Source organism: Leptonychotes weddellii, chromosome 9 (assembly GCF_054177405.1).
Source record: "Leptonychotes weddellii isolate Sample4059 chromosome 9, ASM5417740v2, whole genome shotgun sequence".
Classification (NCBI taxonomy): Eukaryota; Metazoa; Chordata; class Mammalia; order Carnivora; family Phocidae; genus Leptonychotes; species Leptonychotes weddellii.
Window position 1 is genome coordinate 77,317,700 of NC_138377.1, and position 26,230 is coordinate 77,343,929.

The 26,230-nt window shown below is 39.5% G+C and overlaps 2 protein-coding genes across 6 annotated transcripts in view; one reads left to right on the forward strand and one right to left on the reverse strand.

Annotated features, from left to right (window-relative positions):
* GATM (glycine amidinotransferase) overlaps positions 1–543 on the reverse strand; it is a 42,903-nt gene extending 42,360 nt beyond the window's left edge. Inside the window, exon 1 of the mRNA XM_081831035.1 lies at positions 411–543. The gene's annotated coding sequence lies outside the window, so the exon portion shown is untranslated. The remainder of the gene's footprint in view (positions 1–410) is intronic.
* Positions 436–21,167, forward strand: AFG2B (AAA ATPase AFG2B). 5 transcript variants are annotated; one of them, XM_031029050.2, is made up of 8 exons: positions 436–1,530; positions 3,257–3,442; positions 9,431–9,589; positions 12,418–12,627; positions 13,139–13,363; positions 17,615–17,749; positions 18,878–19,003; positions 20,816–21,167. In XM_031029050.2, exons 1-8 carry the CDS (start codon positions 436–438, stop codon positions 20,981–20,983), a joined length of 2,304 nt encoding a protein of 767 aa, XP_030884910.2. In that variant the 3' UTR covers positions 20,984–21,167. The 5 variants fall into 5 exon arrangements, 3 of the variants coding, with proteins under 3 accessions (XP_030884910.2, XP_081687160.1, XP_030884916.1); XM_081831034.1 differs by having other exon boundaries at positions 13,139–13,331; positions 17,619–17,749; XM_031029056.2 differs by having other exon boundaries at positions 12,418–12,525.
* Positions 21,168–26,230: the final 5,063 nt, after the last annotated feature.

The window sequence follows — 26,230 nt, forward strand, 5'->3', positions numbered from 1 at the left end:
CACCACAGCACTCCAAAATATTGTGCCCACAGAGACACCTGAGGTTCGTTCACAAAGCACTGGTGGTGATGCTCACGTCTGAGAGCCAGGGAGAGTACGCTATGCGGGGGACTCTCTAAATCACCTATGTATATGCTTAATGACCTCCTGAAGCTCGTTTATGAGGCCTCCCAGACACCCGTAACTAAGGCCTTTTCCATACAGCCCTGGAATGGGCCACTGGGTTTCGTCAAATCCGACACCACACCACCAACAGCCAGAGCATCATCTAACTTCCCGATTGGCTCTTTCAGCCTCCACTCCTGGGCCAGCAACGGAGTCATCCCTGGCGCATGCGCGTCACCTGCTTCCGGCCGGGGAGCGCGGCGTACCCGCTTTTCCCGCCCGGGTGGAATTCCTGCCCCACTTGCCTCGGCTTGGGCTTGTGTGTGTACAATGGCTCCGGACTCAGGTTCCTTTCCCGAAGAGCCGCTCTTAAAGGTGCTACCCTTAGACGCTAGGGACCGGGGCACGCAGCGCTGTCGCCTGGGCCCGGCCGCCTTCCGCGCCTTGGGCGCACACTTGGGCTCGGCGGTGAAGATCTCTCTGCCCGACCGCGGCTCCTGTCTCTGCGCCGCCTGGCTGCGACGGGATGGAGCAGACGGCTTTGTGCAACTGGATCCGCAGTGTGCGAGCCCCGGGACGGCTGTGGGGGCTTCGGGGTTCCGGGGGAGTCTCAGTTTACGCAGCCTCCGCCTGGTGTCCTGCCCCTCCCTGCGGCTCCTCACCGTGTGGCCGGTGTTGCGGGAGCGGGCGGGCGCACCCGGTGCCCTGAATCCAGCCGCGGTGCTGGAGGCGGCGCAGGAGCTTCTGAGGAACCGACCGGTCTCCCGGGGCCACGTGGTGGCCGCTCCACCGGGGGCCCCCGGACCCGTGGCCGCGCTGCACATCGTCAGCGGGGCGCCCAGCCCGGACCCGGCCGGGCTGGTCACCCCTCGTACCCGCATCAGTCTCAGCGGGGTGCCTCCATCCGAAGCGGAGCCGCAGGCCGAGGTGCCCCTGGGGGGCCTTTCGGAGGCGGCCGACTCGCTGCGGGAGCTCCTCCGCCTCCCGCTCCGCTACCCCCGCACCTTGGCGGCCCTGGGGCTAGCACTGCCTCGCGGGGTGCTCCTGGCGGGCCCCCCCGGCGTGGGCAAGACTCAGCTAGTGCGGGCCGTGGTCCGGGAAGCGGGCGCGGAGCTGCTGGCAGTGAGCGCTCCCGCGCTCCAGGGCGCGCGGCCCGGGGAGACCGAGGAGAACGTGAGGCAGGTCTTCGAGCGCGCGCGGGAGCTGGCCAGTCGCAGACCCACCCTCCTCTTCCTGGACGAGGTGGACGCGCTGTGTCCCCGTCGGGGCGGCCCACACCGAGCCGCCGAGAGCCGCGTGGTGGCCCAGGTGTTGACGCTGCTGGACGGCATCAGTGGGGACCGCGAGGTGGTGGTTGTGGCGTCCACCAACCGGCCAGACGCTCTAGACCCAGCGCTGCGCCGACCGGGGAGATTTGACCGAGAGGTAAATAGGCCCGGGCTCTCAGCCCCTTGTCCCTGGAACCAAGGCCTCTTCTGGCATTGGTTGGCTGCCCCGAGGGTTTTGCCACTTAGGTTTGGCAGTCGGGCTGGAGTGGGGCTTTTTGTAATGCAGAGAACACGGTCTCTGCCCTTGTGCAATCTGTGAGCCAGGACCTGTTTTAGCCCAGAGTCAAACTGTTCCGAGAAGCAAGGTGGCCTTTAGGGATTAATTTGGTTGTGCAGGTCCTGAAGATGAGTACAATCAGTGACGTTAGTTTTTAAGGGAACTAGGTCAGCTGTAAGCATAGTAATTAAACACTTGTGGATTTGGAATAAGAATTTAAAGTAGGATAGCCTCAAGAAATAAGTTTATTGAAATAAAAAGGAAGAAGGATGGAAAGAACTAAATCAAAGCAGGCATTAACTATTCTGAATTTATTCATTCCTTGTGGGGACACCAGCATCCTGTCCCACAAGTGAGAAATTACCCACAATTGCTCCCTGAGTTGCTGGGAAGATTGAGTATTCAAAGCTGCCCTCTATTTTATAAACTTTAGTCCCAAATTGATTCTTGATTAAATAGTTTGAATAGTGATTAAGTGATGTTTGAACTTTGTGTTAGGATTCTAAAGAGATGGATAATAATTGCACACTGTTAGCTTAATCTGTGCCGAACTTGAGCAGATTTCTTTTTTGCACTATCTGGTACTTGTCTCCTGAATAAAATCCTTAAGGGCAGGGATCTAGACTATCTGGTTTACTGTTGCATCCCTGGCTCGCAGAACTTGGTAGGTTCAAAAAAATAACAAAATGTTGTTAAATCAATTACACAGGGCCCCCAATTTAAAATGATTCAACTTAATGGTTTTTCAACTTTATGATGGCCTGAAAGCCATACGCATTCAGTAGAAAATATTATTTCGAATTTTTAATTTTGATCTTTTGCCAGGCTAGCGATATGTGGTAAGATGCTCTCTTATGCTGCTGACAGCCACGAGATAATGAGGGTAAATAATCAACATATTGACCACCATTTTATACCCATACAAACATTCTGTTTTTCACTTTCAATACAGTATTTAATAAATTTTATGAAATATTCAAAACTATTATAAAATAGGCTTTGTGCTAGATGATTTTGACCAACCATAGGCTAATGTAAATGCTCTGAGCACATTTAAGTTGGCAAGGCTAAGCTGTGATATTTAGTAGGTTAGGTATATTAAATGCATTATCCACTTACTGTAATTTCAACTTAACGAATTTTTTTGGGATGTAACCCCATCTTAAGTTGAGGAAGATCTATATGTAATTTTCACTGTGCAACTATCTAGCCATTGTTACTCCTCTGGAAAATTAGGATTTTAATATATTCAGAATCTGTGGTATGCTTAAGAGTACATAGTTCTGCTTGCAAATTTGTTCACTAAGTTATACACATTTGAGAGGATAAAAATATTACATAATATTTTATTTATTTATTTATTTTTTTAAGATTTTATTTATTTATTTGACAGAGAGAGAGCACAAGTAGGCAGAGTGGTAGACAGAGGGAGAAGGAGAAGCAGACTCCCCGCCGAGCAGGGAGCCCGATGCGGGGCTCGATCCCAGGACTCCGGGATCATGACCTGAGCCGAAGGCAGATGCTTAACGACTGAGCCACCCAGGCGCCCCTACATAATATTTTAAACTGTGGAAACTTTAATTTTTTTTTTTTGCTTTGCATATAGGTTGTCATTGGGACTCCCACACTTAAACAAAGAAAGGCAATACTCCAAGTGATTACCTCAAAGATGCCCATCTCCAGTCAAGTCGATTTGAGCCTCCTTGCAGAAATGACAGTTGGCTATGTTGGTGCGGACCTGACTGCACTTTGTAGGGAGGCTGCCCTGCATGCTCTCCTTCATAGTGAGAAGGTAGGAAGTATTGATGTGTGACCCTGTGTGTTGATCTTTTCATTACTATAACAAACTAATTTAGGGATTAAACAAGTGGTAAGTACATTTTCTTGGAACTTTAAATACCTTCCACCGCTGTTTCTTACGTATATTTTTACATCCCATCTCCCTGGGACTAGCATATGACTGAACGTGGGGATAGAGGGCTGAGTCTTCCAGGTCTACTAGGGCATGTTCCCTCATTCCCATAGAAACTCCCTAGTGCCAAAGCCCAGAGCAGCCAGGAAAAAGACAGTGTGGCCCCAGAAGAGTCAAACATATTTCTTTTTAATTTTTCTTTATTTTGAAGCAATTTCAGACTTAAGAGAAAAGTTGCAAAAATAGTACAAAGAATTTCTGTATATACTTTACCCAGATTCTCCAAATGTAGCATTTTACCAGTTTTACTTTATCTTTTTCTCTTCATCTGTGTTTTTATATATATTTACATATAGATATATCTCTCCATATATATATATATATATATACACATATATATATGTATAATGTGAAACATTTGAGAATATACTGCAGCTATGATGGCCCATTAACCTTAAAATCTTATGTGTATATTTTCTAAAAACAAAGACTTTAACCACAGTACAGTTATCAAGATGAGGAAATTAATACTGACAGACTTTTACCTAATATCTGTAGACCTTATCCAAATTTCACTATCCCATAATTTCCTTTATAGCAGAAATTTTAAAAGGAAAAAAGAAAATAGTAATCCAAGATTGCACATTGCATCTATCATCATTTCTTAGTGTTTGTTTTTGTTTTTTCAAAGTTTTATTTATTTTTGAGAGAGAGAGAGAGAGATAGCATGAGCAGGAGGGGCAGAGGGAGAAGGAGAGAGAGAAGCTCAAGCAGATTCCTTGGAGTCTGACACGGGGCTCAATCCAGGACCCTGAGATCATGACCTGAGCTGAAACCCAAGAGTCAGATGCTTAACTGACTGCACCACCCAGGCTCCCCAGTACTCTTTAATCTAGAACCATTCTTTAATCTTTCTTTTATGGCTACCTTTTTAATTTTAATTTTTAATTTTTTAAAAAGATTTTATTTATTTATTTATTTGAGAGAGAGAGTGTGTGCGAGCTGGGGGAGGAGCAGAAGGAGAGGAACAAGAAGACTCTGTGCTAAGCGTGGAGCCCAGTGTGGGGCTGGATCCCACAACTGAGATCATGACCTGAGCTGAAACCAAGAGTTGGTTGTTTAACCAGGGATATGGCTAATTTTTTAAGACTACAGGTCGTTTATTCTGTAGACTATTCCTTAGTTTGGGTTTGACTGATGTTTCCTCATGATTTGATTCAGCTTTGCATTTTGGGCAGGAGGATCACAGAAATACTGTGTTCTCATTGCATCTGTTTTTTCCTTTCTTGTTAATAAATAAATATTTTGTGGGGAAGATAACCTTTTCTAACCCAGGAGAAGACTGGGCACCTGGAATTTTTATTTAAATTTATCTTTGAGGGGCGCCTGAGTGGCTCAGTCGGTTAAGTGTCTGCCTTCAGCTCAGGTCATGATCCCAGCATCCTGGAATCGAGTCCCGTGTCGGGCTCCCCATGCTTCTCCCTCTCCTCCCTGCTCTTGCTCTTTCTTGCTATCTCTGTCGCTATCTCTGTCTCTCTCTCTCAAAAAAATAAATAAAATCTTTAAATTTGTCTTTGATATTGAAATCTTTAGTTTAGTTTTTTTTTTTTTAAAGATTTTATTTATTTATTTGAGAGAGAGAATGAGATAGAGAGAGAGAGCATGAGACAGGGGAGGGTCAGAGGGAGAAGCAGACCCCCTGCTGAGCAGGGAGCCCGATGCGGGACTCGATCCAGGGACTCCAGGATCATGACATGAGCCGAAGGCAGTCGCTTAACCAACTGAGCCACCCAGGCACCCGTGATATTGAAATCTTTAAAGATTTTTATTTATTTATTTGACAAAGAGAGACACAGTGAGAGAGGGAACACAAGCAGGGGGAGTGGGAGAGAGAGAAGCAGGCTCCCCGCAGAGCAGGGAGCCTGATGCGGAGCTCGATCCCAGCACCCTGGGATCATGACCTGAGCCGAAGGCAGACGCTTAACGACTGAGCCACCCAGGCGCCCCGATATTGAAATCTTTAATTCATGACTACCTTTCTTAGAAATATTTAGGTTGTTAGCTTAAATATAATAGTTTTCAACACTATGCATTGGAAAATCTCTTCACCTTATATGTAATAAGTAATCCTTAATCCCTAAACCCCTTCAGAAAAAAATTAATTTCAGTACCCTGAGGATTCTGAGATGAAGTTTTCAATCTCTGTTGTAACTATTATAACATTAAAATTGTCCTTTGATCTTGTAATTTCTAAAAATCAATTTGAGTTTGTTTAAATTATAAAAAGATGATTTATCATCCAAAGTTTTGAAAACCTTTTTACCTACATAATTTACATCCTTCCTCATTTCCATTTATTTTTACACATACACTGAAGGTGGGGAAGTTGTTATGTGAACTTGTAAGTTCTCTTCTGGGTTTAGAACCAAAGCTGCTTGAACATTGAATAACACTTCTCATGCATAGAGGTGTGAGACTCTATGCCTTATGAAGGGAGGAGGAGAGTACCAGGGGCTGGGAAGGGAGATTTACATGTAGGATTCCCTCAGCTTTGAGGTTCCAGGTTTGACCTTAAGCACCCTGGCTTAGGTGGATCAGCCAGCTGCTACTTCAGGAGGGGCCTGCCCAGCCATATTTACAAGTGATGACTGAGTTCATAAACAACCAAGGGAAGTGGAAGGAAGAAGGGACAGGAATCTGGGAAGGTACTGGCTTCATCTTTTTCTTCTTTGCCCCTCAGGCAGATGAGGGGCTGCTGCTGCTACTGAGAGCAGACAAGGAATGTGTTAAAGAATTTGATATGAGGGTAAATCTTAAATATAATAGATATTATAAATATAAGCAGTTTTTAACAAAACATCTGGTTCACTAGAATGATCAAGGAAATTATAAGAAAGATTCTCTAAAATATAATCTTAAAGTGAAGATGACCTTTTTTTTTTTTTAAAGATTTATTTATTTATTTTAGAGAGTCTTAAGCAGACTCCATGCTGAGCTTGGAGCCCAAGGTGGGGCTGGATCTCACAACCCTGATTTCAAGACCTGAGCCAAAATCAAGAGCCCTATGCTTAACCAACTGCAGCACCCCAAACACAGCCTTTCTAAGCATAACATAAAACCTAATGGTCAAAAAGGAAATGATTTATTAATTTGACCATTTGGGGATGGCAAAACAATACATAAACAAAGACAAGACAAGAGACAGACTGGGAAAAATACTTTTGGCCTATGACAAAAGGACCAATTACCTTGATATAGAAAGAATTCTAACAAATCAATAAGACCAACAATCCAAGAGAAAGTGGGTAATAAAATAAGAACAGGTAGTAGACAGTAAAAGGATTACAAGTAGCCAGTAAACATGAAAATCCTCAACTTCACTTTCTTTAAAAATTAGTCTCTTTCAGGGGTGCCTGGGTAGCAGAGTCGGTTTACCGTCCAACTCTTGGTATTGGCTCAGGTTCTAATCTCAGGGTTGTGAGATCAAGCCCCTCCTCGGGTGTGCTCAGTGCAGAGTCTGCTTAAGATTCTCTCTCCCTCTCCCTCTCCTACATGCACTCTGTCTCACTCTCTCTCTAAAATAAATAAATCTTAGTTATATGTGCTGCCAAAGTGAACAATAAATAAATAAATTTTTAAAAAATTAATTTTTTTTAACTCTTCATTTTGAAATAATTAAAAAGTTTAGGGAGAGTTGCAAAATAGAGAAATCCTGCTAAACCCTCCATCCAAATTCATCAATTTTTAACATTTTCCCAAATCAGCTTTATCATTCTCTCTTTCTCTGTCTCTAAATGTATATGTATACACATATTACTTACTTTTTTTGAATCAATTGAGGATGGGTTGCATACATCATAACCCATTCATTATCCATTTCCTAAGAAAAAGTATGTCCCATATGAGACCACAGTGTGGTTATGTATAATCATTATACTCAGGAAATTTAACACAGAAACAAAACATCATCAGATCTACAGCCCATACTCTGATTTTGGTAGTTGTCTCAGTCTTTTTAGCATTTTTTTCCCTCCAGTACAAGATCTAGTTCATTGTGTTTGGTTTTTAGTTTCTTTTAATCTACAATTCTCCCTTAGCCTTTTTTAATAATTTTTTTATTTTTTGGTTTTTTTTAAGATTTTATTTATTTATTTGAGAGAGAGAGAGAGAGCACATGAGAGGGGGGAGGGTCAGAGGGAGAAGCAGACTCCCTGCTGAGCAGGGAGCCCGATGTGGGACTCGATCCTAGGACTCCAGGATCATGACCTGAGCTGAAGGCAGTCGCTCAACCAACTGAGCCACCCAGGTGCCCCAGTTTTTTTTTTTGTTTTTTTTTTTTAAAGAGGGAGAGAAAGTATGTGGGGCGGAGTGCAGAGAGGGAGAGAGAATCCTAAGCAGGCTCCTGCCGAGCATAGAACCTGACATGGCTTGATCTCACAACCCTGAGATCATGACCTGAGCCGAAACCAAGAGTTGGAAGCTTAACTGACTATGCCACCCAGTCGCCCCAGCTTTTTTTTTTTTTTAAGATTTTATTTATTTATTCATGAGAGACACAGAGAGAGAGAGAGAGAGGCAGAGGGAGAAGCAGGCTCCCCATGGAGCAGGGAGCCCAAAGTGGGACTCGATCCCAGGACCCTGGGATCATGACCTGAGCCAAAGGCAGCCACTTAACCGACTGAGCCACCCAGGCGCCCCAGCTTTTTTTTTTTTAATGAGATATTTTACGTTGACAGTTTTTAAGGATGCAGGTTAGTGATTTTATAAAATGTCTCTCAATTTGGGTTTGTCTCTAATATTTTTTCATAGATTCAGGTTACATATGCCGGTTTGGAATACTCCATAAGTGATGGTGTGTCCTTCTTAAGGTATCACATGTGAAAGGACAAGATGTCTCCCTGCCCCTCATTGGTGATGTCCCTAATTGGTGATTGATATGATCAACCAGTCAGGGTTTTGTCCAGTTTCTCAATGGTATAGCTGCTATTTTTCCCTTTGCAACTAATAAGAAATCTATGAGGATGCCCTTTGAGATCACGTTCCTTGTCACACTTCCCCTCCCCTTGTTTGGCATCCATGGATGATTCTTGCCCCGATCAGTCTTTACTATATGTGATTGTAAAAAAGCTGATTTTCTAATTCCATATTCCCTCTACCTCACTGTTGATTGAAGAAATTAACATGATAGTGAGTACCATTTCCTTTGTCACACTGGCAGAAATTTAAAAGTTTGGTAATGCCCAGTGCTGGAGAGGTATGGGAAGAAGAGCTTTATATTAGCGGTGCAGCTTTGAGGGCAGTGTGGTAATACCTGTCACAATCGTAAATGTGCATTCTACTTGGAGGAAATATTATATATAATACTTGAACATGTGCACAAACATTTTCAGCTGTAATAACAAAAGACTGGAAACAATCTAATGTACAACAGAAGGATGCAGTTAAATTATGGTACCCTTATACAATGGTGTCTTTTGCAGTTGTCAAAAAGAGTGAGGTTGAACTGTATTAATTGGTAAGAGAAGATTTCTAATATAAGTGAAAAATGCAGGTTAATTGGTACAATAGGGTCCCACTTATGTATCTGTTTGAAAGGATGTGTATATCCAGACTGTTGTGAAACATACTGCTGGGGTACATAGGAAACGGTTGCCATCCTCTAGAGATGCACAGTGGAGAGAGCTGGGGGAAGAGACATTTAATTCTTTTGCCTTGTGTATGAAAGATTTTTTATAATAAAATAGATTTATAAATTCAAAAGAAGGTTTTTAAAAAAAAAAAGAAAAGAAATAATTGTGCTCCTATACCACAGAAAAGGCCCACGTAATTTTTGGTCCTGATTTTGTTTTTGGGGGCATATTTCTTCAGAACAAGGACAACCCGGCTGTTGATGAAGCGGACTTCCTTGAAGCTTTTAAAAGGATTCAACCCTCATCGTTTCGAAGTATCGTTGGACTGATGGACATCAAGCCTGTTGGCTGGGAGCAGATTGGTGGCCTCGAAGATGTCAAACTGAAGTTAAAACAGGTGATCGAGAGAGTTTGCTTATGCCAGTAGAATGGTAGGGTTTAAGTGTGCCACTTTTGTGATGAAGACAAATCGCAGTTGCTGAGACTATCTTGGCTGCCATCAGTCATATGCCATCCTAACGTCACAATCCAAGGGGCCCTTTTTAGTCCTGGTTTAACTGGTCTTCTGTAGGCATCAAATACCATTTTGCATACTTTCCTACCTCACCTTTCTTTTGTTTGTTTTTGCTTTAAAGGCATTATCATATTGAATGGGATCAGCAGACTTTTCTGTAGAGAGCCGGAGAGTAAATATTTTGGGCTTTGTGGGCCATCCAGTCTCTGTTGCAACCACTCAGCTCTGTCTTCATGGCACGGAGGCAGCCGTAGATAATTCGTAATCATTACTTGTGTTCTGGTAACTTTATTTATGGACACTGAAATCACGTAATTTTCACATGTCACAATATATTCTTTTGATTTTTTTTTCCAAGCATTTAAAAATGTAAAAATGGTTCTTAGTTTGTGGGTGGTAAAATACAGATTTTTAGTTTGTAGGCCTGAGTTTGCCCTGAGACTGGTAAAAGCATAAAATTATAATACACAGTATGGCCTGGGGGCCTACTGGTTCTCACTGTGGATGCTGAGGGACACAGCTTTCCAGAGGCTCTCACTTGAATTTCAGTTTCAGAAGTTAATTTTGCTAATTTACCTTCAGGTGATCCTGCCATAAAGAACTAGGTTTCTCTAACTGCACATACAAAAGACTGATTTATAAGTATCACTATAATTTATTTATCTTAACTAGAAGCTATTTCTGCATTGAATCGTAGAATCCTTGTGTCTGTGGATCAGTGCATTTATGATATTCCCTAATTTTTTACATGCATTGTCTCATTTACTCTTCATGAAGTACATGAGAGATTAGCTACACCTTCCTGTTGCAAACACTCTTTCTTTCGCTTGGAGATGGTAAGCTTTCCTGCCTTTCTGAACATTCCTTCCCCATACCTTAAATGTTAGTGCTCCAAGCTCCTGGGAGGCCTCTGGTTGCATTCTGTGAGTCCATGATCTCAATATCCAGGGCTTCAACTGTCCCCTGAAAACTGTTAACTCGAAAATCTTTATATCCAGTGCAGATAGTTCTTTTGATCATCAGCATTGCTTAGCTGCTTGCCTACCAGGTAACTTACAGGGATCTCAAACTCAGCATGTCCAAAACTCAGCTAAGGAGTCCCACCACCATACCTGGATTCCCTACCTCTGTGAATACAGCCAGCCACCCATGTGATAAGTCAGAAACCCGTCTTCTAGGGGTGAGTGGGTGGCTCAGTTGGTTGAGCGTCTGATTCTTCATTTCAGCTCAGGTCATGATCTCAGGGTCATGGGATCGAGCCCGATGTTGGACTCTGTGCTCAGTGCAGAGTCTGCTTCAGATTTTTTCTCCCTCTCCCTCTGCTCTTCCCCTCCCCGCTCATGCCCTCTCTCTCTCAAATAAATAAAAGCTTAAAAAAAAAAAAAAAAAAGAAACCCATCTTCTAAATGCCTGGGTCCTGTCATATGTATGTGTAACTTCCCCTCTGGATTTAGAACATAGTCCCTGCATAAAAGAGTTACATTTTGTTTCAAGTCCATCCCTTTGACACCATTGCCACTGCTTGTGACACATCAGGCTTTACTATTTTTGTAGTCTGAGTCATTCCAAGAGACTTCTAACTGGTCTCCCTCCTCTGGTTTTATTTCTTCCCAGTCCATTCCCCATACTGCTTCCTCAATGTTGACTAAAACTTTCAAGGTGCAGCACAGTCTGACTCCTTCCACTTCAACTCTCTTGTTCTTGCTTCCCCTATTCTCCCCCTCTGTTCCTGCTTACTGGTGAGATGAATTAGAGTTTCATGTGTCTCTGTGTGTACTGTTCCTTCTCTGTGGAATGCCCTTTGCTGGCCTCATTGTTAGTTTACAGGTCTGTCTGCCCAACTAAAATCTGGGTTCCCTTGGTACAGGGATCTTATCTTTTATAGAAAGGCAATACATCAGTAGTTAAGAGTTTGTACTTCTTCATCTACACTGCCTGGGGTCAGTCTCAGTTCTGCTTGCCTCACTAGAAATAAGACCTGGGCAAGTTACTTAACCTTTGTAAGCCTGAGCTTCTGCATCTGTAAAATTATGATGATAATAAAATCACCTACCTCAGAGGTAAAGGGGACTTGTTTACTATTTAGTTAACATTTGTGGAGTGCCGACTTTGTGAAAGTGTCATTCTATGTATGGCTATTTAGAGGTCAACTTTATTTACATTCTAGCAGGAGCAGAATGACAAAATCAACATGGAAAAATAGTTTCAGATAATGAATGAGTAAGTGCTCCCAAAGTAAAAGATGGGCAGTAGCGTAGAGTGGCTAGGGGGGTGGGGGTGGGTGTTCTGCTTTAGAGTGGTTAGGGAAGACCTCTCCAAGAAAATGACATTTGAGCTGAGACTGAATGATGAGGGATGGCCACATAGAGAACTTGAAGGAGTGTTCAGATAGAGAGAGAATAGCAAATAAAGGCCCTAAGATGGGAACAGAATGGGTGTTTGGGAAATAGGCTATGTAAAGCCTTATAATGACTGGCAGGAAGGATTTGGATTTTATTCTAATTCTGATGGGAGGTCATTGAAGGATTTTAAGCAGGAAATGATATGATCTGACTTAGGTTATAAGATCACTGGTTGGTGCATAGAGAATGAACTGCATTTCCAGCTTATAACAGATACCTAAGAATTATTGAGTGGACAAATGAATTTACTGAATTATTTGATGCTTTATCATTACACTAAAATAACTGTCTCTTTTTGTGTACCTACAGAGTATCGAGTGGCCTCTAAAATTCCCTCGGGAATTTGTCCGGATGGGCCTGACACAACCAAAGGGGGTTCTCCTGTACGGTCCCCCTGGATGTGCTAAAACCACCCTGGTGAGGGCGCTGGCCACAAGCTGTCATTGTTCTTTTGTTTCTGTGAGCGGTGCTGATCTCTTTTCTCCTTTTGTTGGAGACTCAGAAAAAGTCTTGTCTCAGGTTTGTTTATTTTCCCCATGTAGTTAAGTGTCCTTTTGAATTTTCATGGCCTGCTTTAAGGATAAACCTTAGTTATTAAAAATACTACTGGCCTTTTTATTAATTAGAAAAGTTATATAGATTTGTTTATAGAAAATTTAGAAAATGTAGGAAATCATCACAAAGAAATCATTTGTAATCTCTCTACCTGCTGTTAACATTTTGGTGAATTTGCTTTATTTTTTTTGTTTTTCTTTTAAGATTGAGGGTAGATTATGTCTTTATCATGATTTTTTAATCATTATCACTTTTAAAACTCCATAGTATTAAGTATTTTTTGAAAATATGATTTTTAACCTGTAGTAATACTGAGTTGTTTCTTGTTCTATTTATTCATTCCCCAATTCTTAGACATTTAGCATCTTTCTCTTTTTATATTTTAAAAATTATAAGTAGTAATGCAGAAAGCATATATTCACTGGAATATTAAATAATGTGTGGCTTTTCAATAATTTCATTTTCCTAAACAAAGGTATTTCGACAAGCAAGAGCAAATACTCCAGCAATTGTGTTTTTGGATGAGATTGATTCAATCTTGGGCTCTCGACCCATCAGCAAAACAGAATGTAATGTTCAAGAACGTGTTCTTTCTGTTCTTCTAAATGAATTAGATGGTGTGGGACTGAAGACTATAGAGAGAAGAGGAAGTAAATCAGATCAACAGGGTAAATACAAGGAGCTGAAAAAAAATGAAGAGGTATTTATTAGCCAGAATATACCAAAAACCCAGGCCAGCATTAAATACAGTGCATATACACTAGCTTTTCCTATGCTGGATGCATCTCATAGAACAAATTATATAATTTCAGTTTGACTCTGTTTGGATTTCTACAGACCTGCTAAAAATTGTGATTTGGCTAGGAAGGAGGTAAATTTTGTAATAAGTTATCTTAAATATATATGAATGTGAATTTTATTTTTCCTAAGATTTAGAAACATAACTTTACACATTGCTAATAGAAAAGGGAATTTATTCTTATTTTTATATCCTGAAGAACCAGTGTTCATCCCTTTCTAAAAATTTTTATATGAAACAAAACAAAACATTGTTATTACTAATGATCTTAGTAATTTAAAACTTCCAATTTTCTTGAGTAATGGGTTTCCTTAGTTATAATGAAATGAAAATGACCTGTGGAAGTCCCTTCCTCCCTTTCAGAGTCTCTTTCTAAATAGAGTTTGATATCCTTAAGTTATCCAATGGATAATTTTTCTTTTATTCTTTCATTGTTTTTAACCTTGTTTCCCATTTGAAAAAAATCATTCCATGGAAGGAGAGTCTTACAGCTCCTTAAGAACATATGACACTAGAATTTGAAGGGACCCATGAGGTATTCTAATGAAATTTTCTCATAATGCAGGAATTCCTTCTACAGTATCTGACCAGTATTTAGTCAGCCTCTGCTAAAATACTTGCAGATATAGGGAACTCACTACTTTGAGAGATCACATTACTGGGGAACCACTCTGATTATTCAGTTCAATTTAAAAGAAATTTTTTTTTTAATTCCAGTGTAGTTAACATACAGTATTATATTAGTTTCAGGTGTACAATACAGTGATTCCGCAATTCCGTATATTACTCAGTGCTCATCGAGATAAGTGTACTCTTTAATCCCCATCACCTATTTCCCCCATCCCCCACCACCTCCCCTCCCCTCTGTTTATTCTCTATAGTTAAGAGTCTTTTTTGGTTTGTCTCTCTTTTTTTTCCTTTGTTTGTTTTGTTTCTTAAATTCCACATGAGTTAGATCATATGCTATTTGTCTTTCTCTGACTGGCTTATTTCGCTTAGCATAATACTATACTCTAGAGCCATCCATGTTGTTGCAAATGGCAGGACTTCATTCTTTTTTATGGTTGAATAATATTCCTGTGTGTGTGTGTGTATGTGTGTATATGTGTATGTGTACAGCACATCTTTATTGATGGACACTTGGGCTGCTTCCATAATTTGGCTATTATAAATAATGCTGTAGTAAACATGGGGATGCATATATCCCTTCGAATTAGTGTTTTCATAGTCTGGGTAAATACCCACTAGTGTGATTACTGGATCATAGGGTAGTTCTGTTTTTAATTTTTTGAGAAACCTCCATACTGTTTTCCACAGTGGCTGCACCAGTTTGCATTTCCACCAGCAGTGCACAAGGGTTCCTTTTTCTCTACAACGCTTGTTGTTCCTTGTGTTTGTGATTTTAGCTATTCTGACAGGTGTGAGGTGATATCTCATTGTGGTTTTGATTTGCATTTCCCTGATGATGAGTGATATTGAGCTTCTTTTCATGTATCTGTTAGCCATCTGTATGTCTTTAGAGAGATGGTCTGTTCATGTCTTTTGTCCATTTTTAAATTGGATTATTTGTGTGTGTTATATAAGTTATTTATATATTTTGGGTACTAATCCTTTATTGGATATGTCATTTGTAAATGTCTTCTCCCATACAGTAGGTTGTCTTTTGTTTTGTTGATTATTTCCTTTGTTGTGCAGAAGCTTTTTATTTTGATGTAGTCCCAATAGTTTATTTTCACTTTTATTTCCCTTGTATCAGGAGACAAGAAAGATGTTGTTATGGCTGGTGTCAGAGAAATTACTACCTGTGCTCTCTTCAAGGATTTTTATGGTTTCAGGTCTCACATTGAGGTCCTTAATCCATTTTGAGTTTATTTTTGTGTATGGTTTAAGAAAATGGTCCAGTTTCAGGGTGCCTGGGTGGCTCAGTCAGTTAGGCATCCAACTCTTGATTTTGACTCAGGTCATGGTGTCCGGGTCTTGAGATTGAGCCCTGCGTTGGACTCCAAGCTCTGCTTAAGATTCTTTCATTCTCCCTTTCCTTCTGCCTCTCTCCCCACTCACATGCTCTCTTTCTCTCTTCCTCTCTCTCTCACAAATAAATAAATAAAATATCTTTTTTTTAAAAAGCAAGAAAGTGGTCCAGTTTCATTCTTTTGCATGTTGCTGTCCGGTTTTCCTAACACCATTTGTTGAAGAGCCTTTTTCTCACTGCATATTCTTACCTCCTTTGTCAAAGATTTGTTGGCCGTATAATCGTGGGCTGATTTCTGGCCTTATTTCTGGGCTTTCTGTTTTGTTCTTTTGATCTGTGTGTCTATTTTTGTGCCAGTACCACACTGTTTGATGACTACAGCTTTGTAATATAACTTGAAATCTGGAATTGTGATGCCTCCAGCTTTGTTTTTCTTTTTCAAGGTTGCTTTGGCTATTTGGGGTCTTTTGTGATTCCATACAAATTTTAGGATTGTTCTAGTTCTGTGAGAAAGGCTATTGGTATTTTTATATGGATTGCATTAAATCTATAGATTGCTTTGGGTAGTATGGGCATGTTAACAATATTTGTTCTTCAAATCCATGAGCATGGACTGTCTATTTGTATCATCTTCAGTTTCTTTCATCACTGTTTTATAATTTCACAATACAGGTCTTTCACTTCCTCGGTTAAGTTTATTCCTAGGTATTTTATTATTTTTGGTATAATTGTAAGTGGGATTATTTTCTTAATTTCTCTTTCTGCTGCTTCATTATTAATGTATAGAAATGCAACAGATTTCTGTACATTGATTTTGTATCCTGTGACCTTACTGAATTTATTTCTCAGTTCTGGTAGTTTTTTGGTGGAGTCTAGGGTTTTCTGTATAGAGTATCATCTCATCTGCGAATAGTGGAAGTTTGACTTCTTCCTTGCTGTTTTGGATGTCTTTATTTCTTTTTTTTGTCTGATTGCTGTGGCTAGGAGTTCCAGTACTATGTTGAATAAAAGTGGTGGGGTGGACATCCTTGTCTTGTTCCTGACCTTAGGGGAAAAAGCTCTCAGTTTTTTTACCATTGACTATGATGTTAGCTGTTGGTTTTTTTTATATGGCCTCTATTATGCTGAGGTATGTTCCCTCTAAACTTACTTTGTTGAGAGTTTTTATCATGAATGGATGTTGTACTTTGTCAAATGCTTTTCCTGCATCTGTTGAAATGATCATATGGTTCTTGTTCTTTCTCTTATTGATGTATCATGTTGATTGATCTGTAAGTACTGAACCACCCTTGCATCCTAGGAATAAATCCCATTTGATCATGGTGAATGATTTTTTTAATGTATTGTTGAATTTAGTTTGCTAGTATTTTGTTGAGGATTTTTGCATCTAACGTTCATCAGAGATACTGGCCTTTAGTTCTCTTTTTTCGTGGTTATTTTTATCTGGTTTTGGTATCGGGGTAATGCTGGCCTCATAGAATGATTTTGGAAGTTTTCCTTCCTCTTCTATTTTTTGGGATAGGTTGAGAATAGGTTTTAACTCTTTTTTAAATGTTTGGTAGAATTCCCTAGAAGCCATCTGGTCCTGGACTTTTGTTTGTTGGGAGTTCAACAAACAATTTTGAATGCTTAGTGTGTGTAAGGTGTTGCTCTGGCTGCTTTTCTGTATTTCTTATCTTTATCTAGGATTTATATATCTGCAGCTTATGTTGTCATATTTCTGTCTCTAGAAAGAAAAATAAATAAAAAGCAAAGTAAATCTCTCTCTTGCAGGACATGAGAGCCAGTGATTCATAGCCATACATCTCCACCTGTTAGTCACATGCTTTGTCTTTTCAAATCATCCACTTAGGTTATAATCATTCTTTGGGGCTCACGTGCCTTCAGTAGATATTCTCTGCTGTGGTATAAGGTTTTCCATTGGTTCTCATATCTCCTAGAGAGATGTCCCTCAGGATTGGCCAGTCCCTTCACCACACACAAAGTAGTTCTTTGATTAATAATTTGTTTTAGCATATATTGATATCAAGAAGGTGGTCTGGATAGGAGATATAAGCATTCCAGTCCCAAGAAAAGGATATGCTTATTTAAAAATAAATGGACCGTCTGATTTATAATTTCTTAAAATTTTAACAATTAACAGTTTACTGACATTACTTTGTGTTGGTGTTTTCCCTCAGTTAGAGTTTCAAGAAGCTTTTAACAGAAATGTCATGATTGTTGCTGCAACAAATAGACCTGATGTATTAGATGATGCCTTGTTACGACCTGGAAGATTAGATAAGATTATTTATATTCCACCTCCAGATGAAAAGGTAATCATTGTACATGTTTAGTCTGTGTGTGGATTCTTAACACATCAATGTCTGAGCTCTAAGGAGCCTAGCAGAATTGAATCCCAAACTAGATATATATGTATGTGGTACGTGTCTTATACCAGGTTCTGCAGTCTTCCCTTGCCTGGTGGCCCTTCATAAAAATCATAATTTTGATCTGCTTTTGCTGGGTACTCTAGGCCTATTTTCAGAGAAACATAAGCATGTAAGTAAAGTAGTTCTACCTTATTTCATTGTTGTGGCAGACTCAAAATACCGAGTTTGTTAAGTATAATCACCATTATTTTACAACTAGAATGGAGGAATCCTAAAGTGTTAAAAGCATTTGGGAGATAATTTGCATCAGTATCCTTATTTTACAGTGGGAAAGTCTGAGATTAGAGAGATTACACAGTGTATCCATAGTCAAAGAATCAGTAATTCTTTGCCCTTAACATCCACAGCCACCAGCAGGGAATGGTTAAAAACAAAGAATGAATTTTTTCCTTCCTTCCTTAAAAAAAAAAAAAAAAAAAATTTAAATGTCTATTTTTAAATTGTGTCTAGATAATTCATGTTTTTGCTTTTTTTTTTTTAAAGATTTCATTTATTTATTTGAGAGACAGAATGAGAGAAAGAGAGCCCATGAGAGGGGGGAGAGTCAGAGGGAGAAGCAGACTCCCTGCCGAGCAGGGAGCCCACTGTGGGACTCGATCCTGGGACTCCAGGATCATGACCTGAGCCAAAGGCAGTCGCTTAACCAACTGAGCCACCCAGACGCCCGTGTTTCTGCTTCTTAAACCATGTCTGATAACACTATTTGTACCCAGAACAGGGACTCATCATGTCTCTTAAAGAAATTTAGCTATAGTTGACTATTTTAAAAATTACTATAAAAGTATTAAAAGTTTATCATGTCATTATTTTTACCATTATCATATGAGCCATTGATGAGTTATTCTTTCTTACCTCTTCAGAAGTGATTCTTATTGTTTGATTATTAAATAAATACATACACTTCCTCTGTAGTATGACAGGAAACACTAACCTAAGATATCTTAATATAGCTTTGTGTCAGATGTAAATGTTATAAGATTATAAACATACTGTTTTTAATTTTTTTTCCAGGGCAGGCTTTCTATTTTGAAAGTCTGTACAAAAAACATGCCAATGGAGCCTGATGTTTCCTTAGAAAACCTAGCAGCAGTAACCTGTTTTTTCTCTGGTGCTGATCTTGGAAACCTTTGCAAAGAAGTAAGTTAATTAGATCTTCATTCACTTGGCAGCATTTACTAAAAGATTCCTATGTGGCAAGCACTGTGTAAGGTGAAACAAACAGCTACGACCCCTCTCTCTCCTTCCCTCCCCTCCATGAGCTTACAGGTTTGTGGCAGGTTGCAGAGAGGCAAATTGTAATACTGCATTGGCAATTGAAAATATGTGGTTAATCAGGAAGTTTAGGGTGTTGTGGGAGCACCTGGGAAGGACATCGACCCAGACTTGGGGGCATCAGAGAAGGCCTTCTGAGAGAGGGCATGTGTAAAGTGAAATTGGAAGGATGATGAAAGAGTTGACAAGGCTAAGGGAGGGAAGCGGTGTTGAGGCGGAGGGAACAAAATGTGTGGACGACTGGAGTGAGAGATGACATTGAAGAGCTGGACAGTGGCCAGATCACACAGGTCCTTGTAAGCCACTTTAAGGGATTTAGACTTTATTTTGAGAGCAAAAGAAGCCATCGTAGGTGTTTCTCTTTCCATAAACTTTTATTAAATGTACTATTCAGAAAAATGCACAGATCATTAGGATATAGTTCATTAAATTAACATAAAATGAACACACTTGTATAACTAGAGAGAGAACATTATCAATGCCCTGGAAGCTTCTCTTGGGGCTTTCCCAGTCTCCCTCCCAAAAGGGAACCACACTCCTGACTTCTAGCACTGGAGATTAGTTTTGTCTGCTTTTGAACTTTATATAAATAGGACCATATATACTTTTATGTTTGCTTTTTTAACTCAAGATTATGTTTGTGAAATTCATCTGTGGTTTTGCGTATAGTGGTAGTTTGTGCATTTCCATCGCTTTGTAATATTCTGGTTTATGAATATACTGCATTTATTCATCCATTTTTTTGAACATTTGGGTTACTACTTTTTTGTTATAAATTATGCTGCTATGGGGCGCCTGGGTGGCTCAGTTGGTTAAGCGACTGCCTTCGGCTCAGGTCATGATATTGGAGTCCCAGGATCAAGTCCCGCATCAGGTTCCTTGCTCATCGGGGAGTCTGCTTCTCCCTCTGACCCTCCCCCACTCTCATGTGCTCTCTCTCTCTCTCATTCTCTCTCTCTCAAATAAATAAAATCTTTAAAAAAAAATTGTGCTGCTATGAACAATCTTGCTCGTGTCTGTTAGTACATACGTGTAGATAGATATGTGTTTTATATATGTATATACGTACAAAGAGAATTGCTGTGTCATAGAGTATGTGTTTGATCTTCTCCTTTATGATCAGTGCTGTGTCCTGTTTAAAAACTCCCTACTGTGAAACCAGGAAGATAGTTTCTCATCTTTAAATATGTAAATGGGCTCACAGTTTATATATTTTGCTGCAACTTGCTTTTTCTTTTTTCCCACTTAAGGCTAGAATTTAACGTAGAAGAAATTATGGTCTGTTAAGACAACTTTTAATCATCTTATTTAACTTTTTAATATTTTTAATGTCATGAATATTGGAATTCTAAGAAGTGGGACTGAGGTTTTTACCCTCAGATTTTGAAGTATTACCATAAATTGTGGGGCGCCTGGGTGGCTCAGTCAGTTAAGCCTCTGCCTTCGGCTAAGGTCATGATCTCAGGGTCCTGGGATGGAGCCCCATGTTGGGATCCCTGCTCAGCAGGGAGTCTGCTTCTCCCTCTGCCTCAGTCCCTCCTCCCCGTTTGTGCTCTCTCTCTCAAATTAAATAAAGAAAACCTTCAAAAAAAATTTCTTTAAATAAAGTGTTACCATAATTTGTAAAAAAAAAAAAAATGAGCATATTAATTATTTCCTGTTGTTTGTCTCTTATAGGCTGCCTTGCTGGCTCTGCAAGAAAATGGACTAGAAGCAACCACCGTGAAACAAGAGCACTTTCTAAAATCACTGAAGACTGTAAAGCCGTCCTTAAGTCCCAAGAACTTGACTTTATATGAGAACTTATTTCAGAAACAAGGATTTTCTAACTTAGAGGATATTTAAAAACTATGTTACATCCCTGACCAAGGATTAATTTAAGTGTAAATTTGCCCTATAGTTTGCAGCTTCGCACTTTTAGAGTTTGTGTGCGTTATTTCGTGTAAATAAAAAACTTTGTACCTGATAAGCTAAAGTTCATCTTATTTCTAAAAAGTATATTAAAATACTATAATTTGGGAAGAAAGTATATGTATGTTGACTTTTTTTTAAAGACTCTGTCAGAGAGAGAGAGAGCACAAGCAGGGGGAGCGGCAGGCGGAGGGAGAAGCCAACTTCCCGCTGAGCAGGGAGCCCGATGCAGGGATCGATCCCAGGACCCTGGGATCATGACCTGAGCCAAAGGCAGACACTTAACCGTCTGAGCCACCCAGGTGCCCTGATTTTTTTTTTTTTTTTTTTTAAGATTTTATTTTTAAGTAATCTCTACACCCAATGTGGAGCTCAAATTTATTACCCCAAGATCAAGAGTGCATATTCTACCAACTGATCCAGCCAGGCACCCCTGTATGTTGATTTTTATAGTGGGAATGGTGGTTGCTTTTGTTTGTTTTGGGTTGATTGCTTTTTTTAACTGTATTTTGAAACAATTTCATACTTACAGAAAAGTTGCAAGAATAATACAAAGAACTCTTATGTGCTCTTAAACCAGAATCACCAATTTTTAACCTTTTGCCATATTTGCTTTCTCCCTCCTTTTTTATATATACATACACACACACACATATATGTACACACACAGTATTTTTAAGAATAGATTTTATGCATCATGCCCCTCTACCCCTCAATACTTCAGGGTTTATTTCTTTTCTTTTTTCCTTGAGATTTTATTTTTAAGTAATCTCTACATCCATTGTGGGGCTTGAACTCAGAACCCCGAGAAAAAGAGTTGCATGCTCCACTAACTGAGCCAGCCAGGCACCCCTTCAATATATATTTCTTATAAAGGTGGTTATTTTCTTATATAACTATGGTACATTAAACTCGGGAAATTTAATATTGGTAGAATATTTTAATCTATCCAATGAGTTTCATCTATTGTCCCAACAGCAATTTTTGTCCAGTTATGGGATCCAGTCTAGGATCATACATTGCATTTAGTTCTCATGTGTCTTTAGATTTGAAATTGTTCCTCAGTCTTGACCTTGACATTTTTTAAAGAGGACAGACCAAATGTCCACAATAGCCAAACTATGGAAAGAGCCCAGATGTCCATCGACAGACAAATGGATAAAGAAGATATGGTACATAAACAATGAAATATTACTCAGCCATTAGAAAGGATGACTACTTAACCATTTATATTGATGTAGATGGAACTAGAGGGTATTATGCTAAATGAAATAAGTTAATCAGAGAAACAATTACATGATCTCACTGATAGTGGAATTTAAGAAACAAGGCAGAGGATCATAAGAGAAGAAAAAATGAAACAAGATGAAATCAGAGAAGGAGACAAACCATAAGAGACTCTTAATCTTAGGAAACAAACTAAGGGTTTCTGGAGGGGAGTGGGTGGGGCTGGGTGATGGACACTGGGGAGGGTATGTACTGTAATGAGCACTGGGTATTATGTAAGACTGATGAATCACAGGTCTGTACCCCTGAAACAAATAATACATTATAGGTTAATTAATAGAATTTAAATTAAAAAAAATAAAGAGTACAGACCCAACTATTTTATAGAACGACTGACTTCTGATTTGTGTTTGTCTGATTTTGCATCATGATGGATTCAGGTTATGCATGACCAGGGGAGCGCTACATAAGTGCCATGTTCTCAGAGATCACTGCTGGGGACACACGAGGCTACACATATCGATGATATTAATTTTGATCACTTCTTCACAGGATTGTCCAATTCCTCTATATATAGCTATTATTTTTCCTTTTGTAATTAAAGCAACTTTTAAGGAGATAGATTATGTGTATGTTTTTATTTCCTTTTAAAACAAAAGTAATTAAAATGTTAGAAAATATACAGATAAACACAAAGAAAATACTTAGGTATATCATCTTTTAGTCCCTTATGCATGTATAGATCATTTTCTAAAAACCAAAAATGCATGGCACTATGTAGCTCTTGACTTGTTTTTCTCACCTAACCAAGTCTGGTAAGCATCTTACTGAGGCTTTCTTCACTCGGGAGGCGCCATACTAGGTGCTGGGCTATAAATGGAGGAGACAAAGTGCCCTACAGGCCACCTGGGAGCACAGACCTCAGACAAATCGTGGTGAATTACATACAACAAAGAGACGTGCTTCAAAAGAAGCGCGGGGTACTATGAGAGCATAGTGCACAACATATATGGAATTATAAATATTACACGGTTGTTGGAAAGTTTCCTATTTCTGACTGGAGCCAGGGCTGTTGATTTTTTTTTTTGGTTTATTTTTTATGTTTTATTATGTTATGTTAATCACCATACATTGCATCATTAACACCCTGAACGCACCCGATCTTGTCTGATCTCGGAAGCTAAGCAGGGTTGGGCCTGGTTAGTACTTGGATGGGAGGGCTGTTGATTAAGCAAAACCTATTTGGGTGATAATTAAAGAAAAGAGCTGTCTTACTTATAGGGATAAAATATAATTCAATTAAAATTTTTCTAACAAACTGACCCTTTTTGAATAGTAGGGAAAACACCTAGAAACCTGATTAGAATTCTGACAATTTTTATTCATGTTTTCTATCAATTATTGATCTTATAGGACAAGGTGGCCATTAGGGCTTCACCATCCCTAGTCCTGCAGCACGCTGGCCTGAACCCTTTACCTCAGACTCTGGCTGTGGACCAGTTGTTTTTCCCCAGAAAAATTTTCTAGTGCTTAGACTAGAAATTTAGTACCCTTTGTTTAGAGGCTGAAAATGTCTTTTTAAATTGTAATGATAACTTCTTTTTTTTTATCATGTTCAGTTAGCCACTGTATAGTACATCATCAGTTTTTGATGTAGTATTCAATGATGTAATGATAACTTCTCAACAAAACTTTGGAAGCCCCCCGAGAACAAAAACCATGTGTCTCCTCTCATTGAAAAACAATAAATAATGTAGTCAGATCAAGGATGTCTTTGGCTCAGTTTTAATGGGATTTAGAGATGCTCTGGGCAACTTGTGAAACCGGTGTTCTTAATCAGTGACAAAAGAACACTTCAGCTGCTAAGCACCTGAGAAGTGCGAACAGCTTTCCCTATTCACTGTGCGCAAACTCCTTTCTGGGCCACATTAGCAGCCATAAGCAATATAGTGCACCCCCAGACATTCCAAAATTTAACAAATCCAGTTTTTGCTAAACCTGGTAACTAGGTAGTCACTGAAGGCTGGGCAGAAAGAATTTCAACAAAAAATAGTATTTTATTTTATTTTATTTTATTATTTAGTGGTGGGCAGCAAAGCAAAGTTTATTGAGTAATAGTACAAAGCTCCCAAAGAGGGACGGGATCTGAGAGGGTTGCCCCAAAAATAGTATTTTAAAGAATATTTTTCTTATAAAGATTGAGCTGGGCTTGTTAAAATCTAAGATGAAATTCTTAGAGTGGAAGCCAAACAGCCATAGCTCGATGCCCCTGCAAGCCTGGCTGGCAGCAGCTAGAGAAGGTTCTAGCGTTACTTACTGGCAATTGGAGTGGGATGGGGGAGGCTCCCCCTGTGGATTATAGGCTTTGGAATAGACAAGGAAAGTGATGCTGGTGAGTATCCTGAGTGGGTTCTTTAAAAAGGTTGCCAGAGTTTGAAGGGTGGGAACTGTGCCTGCAAATAATCCTGGGAAAAAACAAACTACGTATTGACCTTGCATCTCCCACAAGGTCAGTAAACTTGGGCATTAACTTAAAGAAAGGAAATTGTGGCTGTCTGGGTCTAATTTTCATTGCTGCAAGGAGAAATAAGCAGATCTTAAAGGTTATATGGGTCTTAAAGGTCACATAATTTGTGAATTTTTAAAACATTTTATTCTGAACATTTTCAAGCATAAAATAGAGTACTGTAACAAATTCCCACATACTTATCACCTAGACTGAATAATCATTAATATTTTGCTTCATTTACTTCTTTTGTTTTTTAGCAGAAGGTTGTTTTTTCTGTTTTTATTTTTTGTTGTTGTTTTATTTGTTGTTTTTTAGCAGAAGTATTTTAAAGTAAATCTCAGTCATCATATTTCTTCCTTAAGGGGCACCTGGTTGGCTCAGCTGGAAAAGTATGCAACTGTTGATCTCGGGGTTGTGAATTCAAGTCCCACATTGGGCCTAGAGCTAACTTAAAAAAAAATTTCGCCCTTAAATATTCCCATATACAATCTCTAAAAGGGGGGGTATTTTTTCCATAAATATAATACCATTATCACACCTAACAAAATGAACAACACTTCTTTAATATTCTCTCATGTCTGGTCTGCATTTGGTTTCCCTAATTGCCCCCAAATAAATACTCTTATCTTTTGTAAGTTTTCTCAGACTCCCTTAGTCAGAATTAATCACGTGTCTTTGGTGCCAGATCATGCCTGGGGTTATTTACAGGCACTAAATTGTATGAATCTTGAAGTAAGGGACTCCTATCTTATTAATCTTTTAAATTTACTGTGCCCTGTCTCCAGGTTAAGCCCTAGACTACTACAAAACTGTACTGCATTTTGAAAAGAAAGGACATTGGCAAAACAGGGCTCTGAGTTTGAAGTCATCAGTGGGTAAGGGCTACACACTCATTTTAATCTGGGGGACATGATAGAGTCCTATAAAATGTCTTTCTTCCTTCCTCCTTCCCCTTCTCTCTCCCTTCCTTCCTGGAAACACTTATCTTTGATTGTTAAAAAAATGAGGCCTTTTAAAGAAACTTCTGACAAAAGTAGTTTTAGAAATCCTGCAGAAGGAGCATTAAAAGGCTCCTTTGGTTCTATACAATACAAACCACAGAGAATTAATGTTGAGTTTTCTTTGATGTACTGATTAATGAACCTAACCAACCAGAAAATGTCTCCAGTTACAGCTCTGAGGTTACACAGTAAAGATTGCTTATCAGATTAAGTGGGTGTGAAGCTACATTTATGATCAGCCTTACATAAAACAAATCTTTGCAAATAATAATTACTATTTATTGAATGCCTACTACAAGCAAGGCAGAATGCCACTCACTTTACATACATTCTAACATTTTTTCCAAACCCCTCCTATGCTAGGTTTGTCCCCATCTTACAGATTTATAAACTGAGACTCATAAGGTTAAGTAGTTTCTCGAAGTCATTCAGCTGATAAAGTGT

Bases quoted from the DNA above. Each gene is read 5' to 3' on its own strand.
- AFG2B (XM_031029050.2), top strand. From the start codon at position 436: ATGGCTCCGGACTCAGGTTCCTTTCCCGAAGAGCCGCTCTTAAAGGTG. The intron at 1,531-3,256 runs GTAAATAGGCCC...CTTTGCATATAG, and splicing joins CGGGGAGATTTGACCGAGAG to GTTGTCATTGGGACTCCCAC. The intron at 12,628-13,138 runs GTTTGTTTATTT...TCCTAAACAAAG, and splicing joins CAGAAAAAGTCTTGTCTCAG to GTATTTCGACAAGCAAGAGC.